The sequence below is a fragment of the Orcinus orca genome, chromosome 16, assembly GCF_937001465.1.
Source record: "Orcinus orca chromosome 16, mOrcOrc1.1, whole genome shotgun sequence".
Taxonomy (NCBI): Eukaryota; Metazoa; Chordata; class Mammalia; order Artiodactyla; family Delphinidae; genus Orcinus; species Orcinus orca.
This window is the reverse complement of record NC_064574.1, coordinates 51080461-51092166: the sequence shown is the minus strand read 5'-3', so window position 1 is coordinate 51092166 and position 11706 is coordinate 51080461. Positions and strand designations below refer to the sequence as shown.

General features: G+C 60.9%; 2 protein-coding genes across 4 annotated transcripts; one reads left to right on the top strand and one right to left on the bottom strand.

The window, feature by feature from the left end:
• Nucleotides 1–216: 216 nt before the first annotated feature.
• NOXO1 (NADPH oxidase organizer 1) lies at nt 217–4810 on the top strand. The gene is made up of 8 exons (XM_004270466.3): nt 217–2269; nt 2366–2446; nt 2623–2698; nt 2800–2977; nt 3119–3300; nt 3400–3513; nt 4142–4259; nt 4340–4810. The coding sequence occupies exons 1-8, from the start codon at nt 2204–2206 to the stop codon at nt 4605–4607; spliced, it is 1083 nt and encodes a 360-aa protein (XP_004270514.1). The 5' UTR covers nt 217–2203; the 3' UTR covers nt 4608–4810.
• Nucleotides 4811–4962: 152 nt separating this feature from the next.
• On the bottom strand, nt 4963–11254 carry TBL3 (transducin beta like 3). Of its 3 annotated transcripts, XM_004270315.4 has the most exons (22): nt 11115–11254; nt 9567–9618; nt 9391–9486; nt 9257–9304; nt 9011–9152; nt 8837–8921; nt 8581–8751; nt 8421–8496; nt 8255–8348; nt 7988–8169; nt 7754–7895; nt 7595–7653; nt 7408–7511; nt 6785–6932; nt 6469–6699; nt 6325–6395; nt 6085–6241; nt 5947–6005; nt 5591–5694; nt 5434–5505; nt 5187–5345; nt 4963–5103 (listed from the first exon to the last, which is right to left on the bottom strand). In XM_004270315.4, the coding sequence occupies exons 1-22, from the start codon at nt 11153–11155 to the stop codon at nt 4994–4996; spliced, it is 2403 nt and encodes an 800-aa protein (XP_004270363.1). In that variant the 5' UTR covers nt 11156–11254; the 3' UTR covers nt 4963–4993. The 3 variants fall into 3 exon arrangements, 2 of the variants coding, with proteins under 2 accessions (XP_004270363.1, XP_049554763.1); XR_007471995.1 differs by lacking the exon at nt 5947–6005 and having other exon boundaries at nt 11115–11247; XM_049698806.1 differs by lacking the exons at nt 4963–5103; nt 5187–5345; nt 5434–5505; nt 5591–5694 and adding an exon at nt 5705–5844 and having other exon boundaries at nt 11115–11248.
• Nucleotides 11255–11706: the final 452 nt, after the last annotated feature.

The following is an 11706-nucleotide window of genomic DNA, read 5'->3' as shown; positions in this document are numbered from 1 at the left end:
AAAGGAGGAGGTGCGTCTCTGGGCTCCCGCGAGTACCGAGCAGCCTCTCTCCCCCGCCCCCCGCCCCGAATCCTACAGCCTACTTGAAGAGGTTAAACCCACGTCGGGAGTGGCCTCAGGGATACCTCTGCTTCCATATGTACATTAATTCATTCTGCAAATATTTGTGTAGTGCCTAATCTGTTCTAAGCACTGTTCTAGGCACTGGTCTGTGCAAGGAGCAAGATTTGTCCGTCTGTGACCTCCTCAGCTCATAGTCCAGTGGTCAAGACGGAAAAAACAAAACCAAACAAACAAAAAAGAGTCACACTAATAAATGTTCAGGTACAAACTGTGATGGGGGCCATGAACAGGGCATGGTAAATCTGGGAGGCCTCCTTGAGGAGGTGACACTTAGGCAGTGGCCTGAAGGATGAGGAATCAACTGAGGAGGGCAGTCAAGGCCAAGGCAGGAGGGAGGAGGATCTTGGCTACTTGCATGGGCAGAAAGGCCAGTGGGACAGGACCCGGGAAGGGTGGTGGGAGGAGAGATCCAGAGGTGGCCAGGGACCCACCAAGGACATCATCAACTGCCGTGGCAGCTGGGAATTTATTCTGAGGACCCTGGGAAGGTGCTGGGAAGTTTTGGGCAGGGTACCCTGGCCTGATCCCATTTCTGTTTTGCAAAGATTCCTCTGAAGAGTGGATTTCATGGGAGCGTGTGAGGAGCACAGGCTTTGGGGGAGGATGGGGCTGTTGGTAGTTGTCCAGGTGAGAGATGAAGGTAGGGGGTGTCAAGAAAGAAAGAGTGGAAAGGATCTAGGTTGTTGGGGGTGTAGAGCAGGGGCTCTCAGTTGGCATAGGGAGAGGCCTCAGCATCTTTCTAGGTCCCTGGCTGTGAGTAAGCTGGCCCTTCTCCCACTTCTCTCCTCTGTCTTCCAAGGGAGCAGGATCTGTCCCACCCTGTACCCTACCAGGCCAGTGGCCCCCACTGAGATTGGCAAGGTGACAGCTGGGCTGAAGGCACTTTGCAAAAATTAGGCCTATGTCCACAGGTGTTCATTGCCTGGGCCAAGACTAGGGAAGGTTTGAAGGTTTCAGAGAGAGCCACTGGTTGGACAGATACACAGAGGCCTTTTGTCAAGGCCAGAGTGGTTTCCTGGAGGGATGCCATAGAGGCTGACCCCTCCCTCGAGGGCTTGGGGTAGAGGGAGTCTCAACACAGAGCCGGTGGCTCCAACAGGGGGAAGAACCACTGTGTGCCAGGGTTGGATGAGGCTCCAAAAATCTCCCCTATAAGGAAGCAGTCCAGAGATGTGGGGCACCTGGGCACACCACCTGTCTGGGGATTCTAGGGCCTTCCCTTCACCACCCCAGTTAGTGGGGGGATGGTCACTCTTGATCTCAGAGGCTGTGTTTACAGCAAACTATGATAAATCATGAATTCAGAGATGGCTCTCAAAACAGTCCTAGTCGCCACTTCCCCCATCCCCCAAGCGCTGGTGACCCTCTTCATCCTGCCCCAAGTCTCTCCACCACAGGGGAACCTATGGGGTAAAACTGTGACGTCCGCCTCTCCCCGACACATAAAGAAAGAAACCCTGACAGTTAATATCCATTTAACACAAATTTCCTCCTCTGTGATTTGGGGACATTATAGAGACCTTTCCTCCAATGTGAGGATTAAGCCAAACAAAGCACTTAAAGCCTTTAACACTGGGTCACTGGTTCCTGATGACGACTGCTGTTAGCTCCCCAGGGAGTTCAAAGAGCCAAAGGGCACACCCGGCAGGTGGCTCTGACCGATCTCAGCACTACACAGGGTGTGGGAGAGCCGGGAGGTGTGGCCAGGCCTGGCGGCACTTTGATGGCTCTTCCTTCTCCTCCTCCACCCACCGCCAGACTCCAGCAGGAGGGCCTCAGGCCACAGTCCCAGCCCCAGCCCTTCCACTCTTTCTTTGCTTCTCCTCCCACCCATGGAGCCCTGTGCTCCTGCCCCTCTACAGGCTAGGGGTGCGGTGAGGAAGCTGTGAAGGACCCAGTCACAGGCAGGGAAGTGCAGCAAGGACGTGGCAGGTCTGGGGCATCGCCAGGGAATTCCAAACCGTCTTCTGGGTACCCGAGGCCTCCCCTCCTCCCCAAGTAGGCAGGGAGGCAGTGGGACGCTTGACCACACCCGACAGACTCCAGAAACCTGTGACGGAGATCTGGGGAAGCCACAGCGATGGCAGGCCCCCGGCACCCGGTGTCTGTGAGCGGGGCAGCTCTGGTACAGACAGACAGGCTCCAGGTCGGGACTGATGGGACCCCTGCCAGCCCCAAGGGGGAGGGAGGGAGTTCCTGGCCTAGCGCCTCCAAGAAGCCCCCAACCTATTTCATCTAACAGACGTTCGCCTTTTCCGTGTGCTGGTCGGATGACAGCGACACCTTTGCACGAAGAAGCTGGGAGGAGTTCAGGAGACTCCATGTGAGTTTGGAGCCACCCTGACTTCCCCCAACTGCATGACCCACCCGTGACCACCCCGCATTGCCTGCCCTTGTGCCCACTCGGGCTTCCAGCCCCTAAGATCCTGGAAAGGGACCCCCGCCCTCCCAGGGGAACAGTGGGCCCTCGGAGACTGACACGCCCCTTCTCGCCCTCAGAAAACCCTCAAGGAGACTTTTCCAGTGGAGGCGGGTCTGCTGCGGAGATCTGACCGCATTCTCCCCAAGCTTACAGGTCAGGCCAGCAAGGATCCCAGGAGGGGCGGGGGAGGCAGCAGTCTGATGTGGGGAGCCCTGGGGTGTGTGTCTCACGGTCAGTCCCTATCCTGGCCACAGATGCATCGTTGTTGGTGCACTGGGGCCGCACTGGCAGAGGCCTGGCACGCCTGCAGCTGCTGGAGACCTACTCAAGGGCGCTGCTGGCGACAGGGGAGCGTGTGACCCACAGCCCGGTGCTCACTGGCTTCTTTGCACCACAACCCATGGACTTGGAGCCTGTGCTGCCAGCTGGCAGGTGCCTGACCCACCCCCAACTCTCTGCCAGCAGAAACATCTGGAATATGGGGGAGGCGGGGTGGAGGAAGGGCCAATGAGGGGAGGCTTAGAGGCTGAATGGACAGGTGGACATCCCACCTCTCACCTGCACCCTCACCAGCCTGGTGATCCTGCCTGCCCCACAAGAGCCCCTGCCAGGCCCCACAGGCAGCCCTGCCATCCGCAGCCAGGAGGCTCAGAGCCTGCACTGTCTGCAGCCCTTCAGCACCCAGGACACATGGGGCCAGCCCTTCCATGCTCGGGCCCAGGAGGCCCTAGATGTGCTGCTGCGACACCCCTCAGGTGGGCCTGGGTGGGAATCTGGGGACACATCCTTCTGCCCCCTGGGATGCCAGTGGGCCTCAGGAACCAAAACACCCCCTGCCCTTATCTTGGGCACAGGCTGGTGGCTGGTGGCGAATGAGGACCAGCAGATGGCATGGTTTCCTGCTCCCTACTTGGAAGAGGTGGCCCTGGGCCAGGGACGAGATGGGGAATGGTCCCTAGGGAGCAGTGGTGAGACTAACCCTCCTCCCCACACCCACCACCACGGGGCTGTGTTCGGCAAAGCTGAGTCACAAGCAGCACGCAAGCCAGGGGAATGAGGCCTTGGGACGACCAGGGGGTACCAGTGGCCCTGTAGTGTGTGCTTGGTCCCCACAGTGAGGCGGAGCCCCACTGGGTTTTTTTTTTAATTTAATTTACTTATTTATTATTTTTGGCTGCATTGGGTCTTCGTTGCTGTGCACAGGCTTTCTCTAGTTGCAGCGAGCAGGGGCTACTCTTCCTTGCGGTGCAGAGGTTTCTCATTGCAGTGGCTTCTCTTGTCGTGGAGTACGGGCTCTAGGTGCGCGGGCCTCAGTAGTTGTGGCTCATGGGCTCTAGAGTGCAGGCTCAGGAGCTGTGGCACGTGGGTTTAGTTCCACGGCATGTGGGATCTTCCTGGACCAATGTCCCCTGCATTGGCAGGCAGATTCTTAACCACTGTGATACCAGGGAAGCCCCGCACTGGGTTTTAAAGCGGTCCCTGGTGTCAACAGAGATCCAGAGGGGAGCCCGGAGGTGGTGATTCAGCAGGAGATGATGCAGGGACTAAGAGGTGGGGCCCTGGCCTCTGTGGTGACCACCAAGGATCCGTTCCCAGGGTACCAGTTCTGTGCTTCCCATTCCTACGAGAGCAGCCAAGCCGATGAGCTGTCTGTGACCACAGGGGCACGCGTGCGTGTGCTGGAAACATCAGACTGTGGTTGGTGGCTGTGCAGGTACGTGGGGTGGGGCTCTGGTGGGCCCAGTCTAACAGAGGCAGGGCCCAGTGCTAACCAAACCCCACCCTCCCCCACAGGTTCCAAGGCCGTACTGGTCTTCTCCCAGCTGCAATACTGCAGCCTGACGGGCTGGGCACACTCCTCAGTGGACCATGGCTCCACCTCAGGGTAGATGGTGGTGAGGACAGGGAGGGCGAGGCCCAAAGCTCCCCCAAGTCCCCCCAGGCCACAACCCTGCCGCCTACCGTGCCTGCCCGACCATCTCGGAGTGCCATTCAGAGCTGCTGCTGCACCATCACCTGTGAGGCACTGGGGCAGGACCCAGGGTGTCACGGACCCCCTTGAGAGTGTGTGGCATGTTGTGGAGGGCTGCGCTGTGCACCCCACAGCTGCAGCGGCAGGCCAGAGGCTCCAGACCCCAAGGATGGTGGCTGCCAGCCACATCAGCCTCAGGGCTGTGGGATGCGCAGTTGAGGGTGGGACTCCCTGGCTGGTGGGGCAAGGAGACTACACTCTCCCTTGTCTTCTGAGTAAAGTTCTCCTGACTGACCCCCACCCAGTGTCTGTGCTGAGGGGCAGGGACTGGGGGATCTTGGGCCAAAGTGTGGGGGCGGGGCTGGCTGGTGGGCCCAGCCTCGGGCTGGCCCAGGCAGTGGTCCAGGACCTGGGGTGAGACAAAGCCCAGACAGACACAGGCAGCTGAGATAGCAAAGTACATGTTTTGGTGTGTTTCAGAGGGCCACGGGGGCCGCGGGGAGGGTGGGCAGCTTCATGTTGTGCCATAGGAAGTCCAGGAAGGTGGCTGCCTGCAGCATCCGGCTGAGCCGTTGAAAGTGCCGCTCTGGGGGAGGACAGCAGGCGATCAGGGTAGGAGGAGTCTGGCTGGACGGCCCCCTGCGCCCACCTGGGGCTGGGTCTACATACCAGTGTAGGGCAGCAGGGCCTCAAGTGAGGCCTGCACACCGTCGTAGGCCAGCAGCTCTTCCGGGGCTTCATGCTGCAGGAGCACGGCCAGCACGGCCTGGGCTTCGTGGCAGTGCCGTGAGTTGGTGTTCCACGTGACACAGAAGCGCAGCAAGGCCTCTGTGGGTGATGGGGACCGTCAGACCTGCCTGCTGGGCCACCCCAGCCTTACTAGGCACCATCCAGCCCTGACCTGCCTGCCCCAGACCTTTCTGGTCTCGCCGCAGTTGGAGCACCGTGGCTTCCAGCTTCTCGCAAGCCTCGGGGTCCCTTTGGATAGCTACGGGAGGAGAGAGGAGACTGAGCCCTGGGGAAGGACCCGAGAGACTACCCCTGCCGCCTGTCTGGCCCGAGGCAGCACTGACCCTGGATGACAGTCAGCACAGTGTGGGGCCGGTCTAGAGAGATGGCCAGGCCCAGCGCCCGCAGGTACCGCTTCTCGTGGAGCAGGTTGTCCAGTTCTTGTTGCCTGGTGGGGGAAGGAGGGAACAGGACCACTCGGGGACCTGGCTAGGGCTGAAGGCAGAGCCATCGGGGCTGGCTGAGGAGTCTGCAGCCCGGGCCTGAGCACCCGCTGGGGGTGAGCTGTGTTGCTGCTCCGAGCCTTGGTTTCCCCAAGCTATAGAGAGAAGGGACGCCAATGTGCCCTATTCCAAGGGGCAGGGGTGGTGCTAACACATGGGACTTGCCGTGAGGGGTTGGGTGGAGACCCCCAACTCACTTGACCATCTGCTCCTCTCTCTTGGCCTGCTCCTCTGCCTGCTCCGCCTCGGTCACATCCTGGGGTCAGACTGGGGTCAGACTGGCACACCCACGCTGTCCTGCCCACTGTCCCCCCACCCCACCCCAGGCCACACACCTTCCAGAGAATGACGCAAGAGTCGCTGGCGCCGGTGAGGGCATGGTCATCCAGCCGGCTGCAGTGCAGACCCCAGACCTTGTCCTCGTGGGCGTCCAGCGTCCTCACACACTCATTGTTCTTGATGGTCCAAAGCTTCACAAGCCCATCAGAGCCGCTGTGTTCAGGATTGGGAGGGGGCTCAGCCCTGGGGCCTGCCCCTAGCTCACCCCTAACCCTGCCCCGCCCTCACCCACTCACCTGGACAGCAGCTGTGTGCCGCGGCTCACAAATGCCACCTTCAGCACAGAAGCATCATGTCCCTCGAACGTCTGCAGGGTGGGGAGAGGGGAGGTGTGAGGTGTCACCAGGTAGGGGGCCAGGCCTGGGCTGAGGGAGGCTTACCTTGAGGCAGCTGAAATCCTGCAGTGCCCAGAGCTTGACAGTGCCATCGGCCGAGGCCGTAGCCAACACCTGGTCCATGGGCGAGAATTGGACACACCAGAGGCCACGCCGGTGGCCCGAGAAGACGCCCAGCAACTGGCACTGTGGCAGGGCCCAGAGTTTGGCCGTGCGGTCCTGTGACCCCGTGGCCAGCAGCTTGTCGTTGGGGGCGATGGCCACACTGTTGATGTCCTGGTGGTGGGAGCAGACAGCAGCTCAGATCCCCATCCCAGCAAGGGCCCTGCTACGACCCCACCTGTGTGCTGCGTGCGGTCACCTTGTCGTGGCAGTGCTGCGTGGCCTGGGCCTGTAGGAGGACAGGTCCACCATCGGGGCCTGTGCTCTTGGATGGCAGGGCTTCAGGGAGGGGCCACAGCTTCACAGTGCAGTCCTGGCTGCCCGTCACCAGGAAGGTCTCCTTCAGCCTGAGGCCCGATTTGGGGGAGGGGGAGACACCTGCTGAGCCCTGGCCAGCCCTGTCTGCAGCGCACCACAGCTCAGGCCTGTCAGACCTTGGTCCAAACCGGAAAGACTGTCCCGGAATGTGAACTAATGTGCCACCGCCTTAACACCTCTGGGACCACCTGCTTCCACTCGAGTCTGCACTGTGTGCCCTCAGTGCTGTCAAACTCGGGGACTTGGTCCCAACAATGGGAGCCCCAGGCCTAAAGAGCACCCTCTCCCCCTAGAAGCTGCTTAGTGTCATTGTCCCTGGTCTACCACCCCTCTCCTTTTATCCACACAACCTTAAGATCACTTCTTAGGAACCTCCTACAGTAGCATCTGAGGATGCCCCAGCCCCTGTTCTCTAGTCCACATTCCTAGGCTGGAGACTCAGAGAGCAAGGCAAAACCCGCCTCTGCCTCCGTGACACCCCGGACCCCAGCCCTGAACCACTACCTTGAGCAACAAATGGTGCCCACGCTGTGTGTGTGTCCAGAGCCCTGAGCCACACAGGCCACCTCGCCTGCCTTGTTCATCCTCCAGACGCAGATGCTCTGATCCTGGGGATGGGATGGGTGAGGAGAGGCTGGGCTGGGCTTCCTGACCCAGGACCCTGTCCCCCGCACCTCTCGTGGTGCTTCACCTTGGCACAGCTAACGAAGAGCCACCCCTTCCGGAACACATCTAGGGCCAGGACAATATCTAGAAAAAGGTGGAGAAAAAATGGCTAGTGAACAGCTATGGCAAGGCGGGGCAATCCAGTCCTGGGTGAAGTTCGGGGGCGCTGGCCTGGCGCCCTCACCTGTGTGGCCGTGGAGAATCTGGCAGGCGGACGTCTGCAGCTCAAACACTTTCAGGCAGGGGCTGTTAGAGGCCACCACAACGTGGGAGTCCTTGGGCCCGAGGAACCGGACGTCCAACACCTCCTCACTGTAGCCGGCAAACTGTAGGGGCAGGAGGGACACAGGCCAGGGCCTGTGTGAGTGGAGGGCTGGCATCCTGGGCTGTGGGCCGAGCAGGGGCAGTGCTTGTTCACCTGTTTCTGCAGCTGCAGGGAGCGGGCCTCATAGAGAAGCAGGTTGTGGTCAGCAGTGACGCTGAGGAGCAGGCCAGCGGCTCGGGCCAGGGTGCAGTGGGTCAGCTCCCGCCCGGGACCTGGCAGCTGCCGTTGTGCATGGACACACTGCCCAGAGGCCGCCTCCCACACGCGCAGTGTGCCTGTGTGGGGACAAGGGCCGCTGGGACTCACGGGTCCACAGGCCTCCATTACCCCTGCTGCCCGCCCTGGCCTGGCCCCACCCACCTTGGTCGCCAGCTGTCAGGAAGTGCAGGCCCGCAGACTTCACACCCAGCTCCGGCGCCGGCTCCTCTGGCAACAGAACTGCAGCCTCCACACTCTGAGGACGAGCAGGTCAGAGGTGGCAGCCCCGCACCCCACCCCGCCCCACTCAATGGCCCTGGCGCCCCACCTCAAACACCGGCACGGTCCTTGTGGCCTGGAGGCTCTGCAGGTCCCAAACAATGCAGATCTTGTCACGGCCTGAGCTGGGGGGAAACAGCCACCTCAGTTCCCAAGTCTCAGCTGTGGCCGTCCCTTTCCTGCCAAGGCCTGGGTAGCTGGCTACTGACCTGAGCATGGTGTGACCATCGGCACTGAAAGTCAGAGAAGTGACAGCGCTGTAGTGGGCAGTCAGCATGGCCAGGCACGACCGGTCCTGCAGCGACCACACGCGGATGCTGGTGTCTGCGGCTGAGGAGAATAGGAGCAGGCGTGCGGGGTCCGGGTGGAAGGCCACCAAACTGCAGGCAGGTGGAGTGGGGCTGGTGAGCTATGCCACCCTGACTGTGACGCCCCACCCACCCGCCCTCCGCCACCCCTACTCACTGTATGACACCCGGTGAGCCCCGAAAGTGGTGTGTCCCATAGTGCTGCACGACATCCCAGACACGCACAGCCCCATCACAGCCGCCTGTGGGAATGTATTCGAGGTGCAGGGGCTGTATGCCCAAAGCCCCCTGCCTGGCTCTAGCTGCTCCCTCTACCCAGCCGGGGTCCTACCTGTGGCTAACAGCGTGGAGGTGGGGTCAAAGGCCATGGTGGCCACAGGGGCTGTGTGTATTGCCTTCCACAGGCGGGTGATGCTGCCCTCTTGCCAGGCCCACTGAGCCAGCAGCAGTGCCCGGCTGGCTGTCACCAGCACCTGGGGGAGCACGTAGTTCAGCTGGGGGCAGAGGCATGGACGCCATCCTCATCAACTCTGGTTGGGAGGTACCGGAGCCCACCTCTTGTCCCGGTCCCATATACCTTGTCATCGGGGCTGAGATCAAAGGCAGTGATGTCCTCCTGGTCCTCCTGGGGCGAGAGTGAATGCACAGGGTGCCATGAGAATAGGCTGCCCCCCACACCAGCCCCTTACCCTGACCCTCCCCCGCCCTCACCTGCTCCAGGCTCTGCAGCATAGTCCCCGAGGCCACATCCAGGATGTTGACTCTGGTGCCACAGACACAGAAGAGGTGCTGCCCAGTCTGATCCAGCTAGTGACAAAGGAGTCTCAGTCAAGGTAACACTTTTCAGCCCCTGCCTGCCCCACCACTCTGCTCCCCTAGGCCAGTACCTGCACCTTCCCGCCCTTGTAGAAAGGCTCGATCTTGCGCTCGACAGCATAGCTGGAGGAGAGATGGGGAGAGAGTGAACCACCCACCCCTTGGTCCTCAGTGCCCAGCCCTGCGCTAGATGCTCCCCTAGAGATCAACCCAATAGGGCCCTGCCCTTGAGGAGTTCCTGGGTAGCAGCAGGGATGCAGGAGGCATGAGAGAGGAAGAGTGATGAGCTCTTCTACTGTTCCTTTCTTTAACTCTCAGCTGTACTGTGAGATGGGTACCCCCATGTTACAGAAGATTTGGGACCCTGGGCTGGTCCGTGATCCACACGGGTCCCAGGGCAGTCCAAGTCTTCCCAGACTCCCCGGTATGGAGGAAGCCAGGCCTTGGGGGCCCCCTGCTAGCCATGAGAGACAAGGCTTGGGTACCAGCCCAGAGCAACATCCTCTTCAACATCCTCAACACTTTCATTCCTGAGGTCCAGCCTGCCCCTTCCCCAAGCCCGGCTCCTTCCTCCATCTCACTCTCTGAGCAGATTCTCATTTCAGCAAAAGTGTCAGGCTGTCCTCTCCCCTCCCTCTTGGCTACTTCCATGCTGGTCCAAGCCACTGCACTCTCCTCTCCGGGGAGCTGCTCCAGCCTCTTCATTTGGTCCCTATCACTCTCTCAAACCCTGCTCCCAGAGAGGCCTTCTAGAACATAACTCTGTTCATGTCATCACCCTGCCTTAAAGTCCTCTGCTCTCCTTACACGTTTACGAGACCCTGCCTCGAGGGGTGTCTCCTGACTCTTTGTGTTCACATGGGCTGTTCCCTGTATGTGGCCCGGGTCTCTCTTCCCGAATTTCAAAGGTGCCTGGATGACTCCGCTGGAGGAAGCCTGACAGCCAAGATGAAACGGAGCCCCCCTGAACCCACTCGACCATCCAACAGATGGTCTCGGCATCAGGGCTACCCCTTGCTAATGCGTGTCACAGGTCCTGATAGAAACGATTTGCTTAATATGTTTATCCCACCAGACTGCTGCACAGGGCGAGGCTGAGTGTGTCTGGTCCCGGGCACTGAGCACTTAGATGTTCAGCATAAGTTTGGGGGTTGAAAAAGCACGGGATTGAGAGCTTCCTGGCCACGGAGGACCAGCCCATCTCCTGACCTCTCTTCCTGCTGCTCCCCGGAGAAGAGGGACAGCAGATGAAACCCCCCAGGCCGCCTGCCCCAGAGGTGGTTCTTCTCCTGCTACCTGAGCGCTGGGGAGTCCCGCTCCCGTCCAGGACCAGCCTCGACCTGTGCTCAGTTCGCCCCTTCCTCCCTCTCTCGGATTTCTTGTCCCCCTCCCCCTCCCCAAACCGGCTCCAAGTTTAAGTAGCGGAAGCCAGCTGCACCCGGTGGGACTCCAGTGCCCGCCCTCCGAGAGCAGTCAGTGCCGGCTCTCCCGCGAGGATTCCGCGGGCCTGTCCGTATCCAGCCCTCACCCCCTCCCCAAATGGGTGCAGGACCCACGCCAGGCGCCTTCGCTACTCCGGCAGCGAAGCCGGCTCCCTCCCCGGCGGAGCCCCGGCTCACTTGGACTTGAAGCGGCCCACTCCGGCTGCCGCCTCCGCCATGTCGCCGCCGCCGCCGCGTGAGGGAGACCTGGGCGCGACACCACACTGTCGGCGCCGGGGGATGGCGTCACCGCCGGCAACTAATGTGACGTCACCAGCGCTGCGGCCTCGGCGACATCTTTGCTGAGGGCAGCGGAGCGGCGTCAGGAAGCGGAAGATGGCAGAGGTGTTTTCGGCCTTGAGGGCAGGCTGTAGAACAACGTGGAAGCGGCTGGGGTCGACTGGCAGTGTGCTGGGGTCTCTAGCTGCCTGTCGTTTTACTGGACTTTTTTTTTGCGGTACGCGGGCCTCTCACGTTGCGGGGCACAGGCTCCGGACGCGCAGGCTCAGCGGCCATGGCTCACGGGCCCAGCCGTTCCGCGGCACGTGGGATCTTCCTCCGGGACACGAACCGTGTCCCCTGCATCGGCAGGCGGACTCTCAACCACTGCGCCACCAGGGAAGCCCTTACTGGACATTTAAAAAGCTATTCGGGAACGTACCTGGTGGCTCAGTGGTTAAGAATCCGCCTACTACTGCAGGGGATATGAGTTCGAACCCTGGTCCAGGAA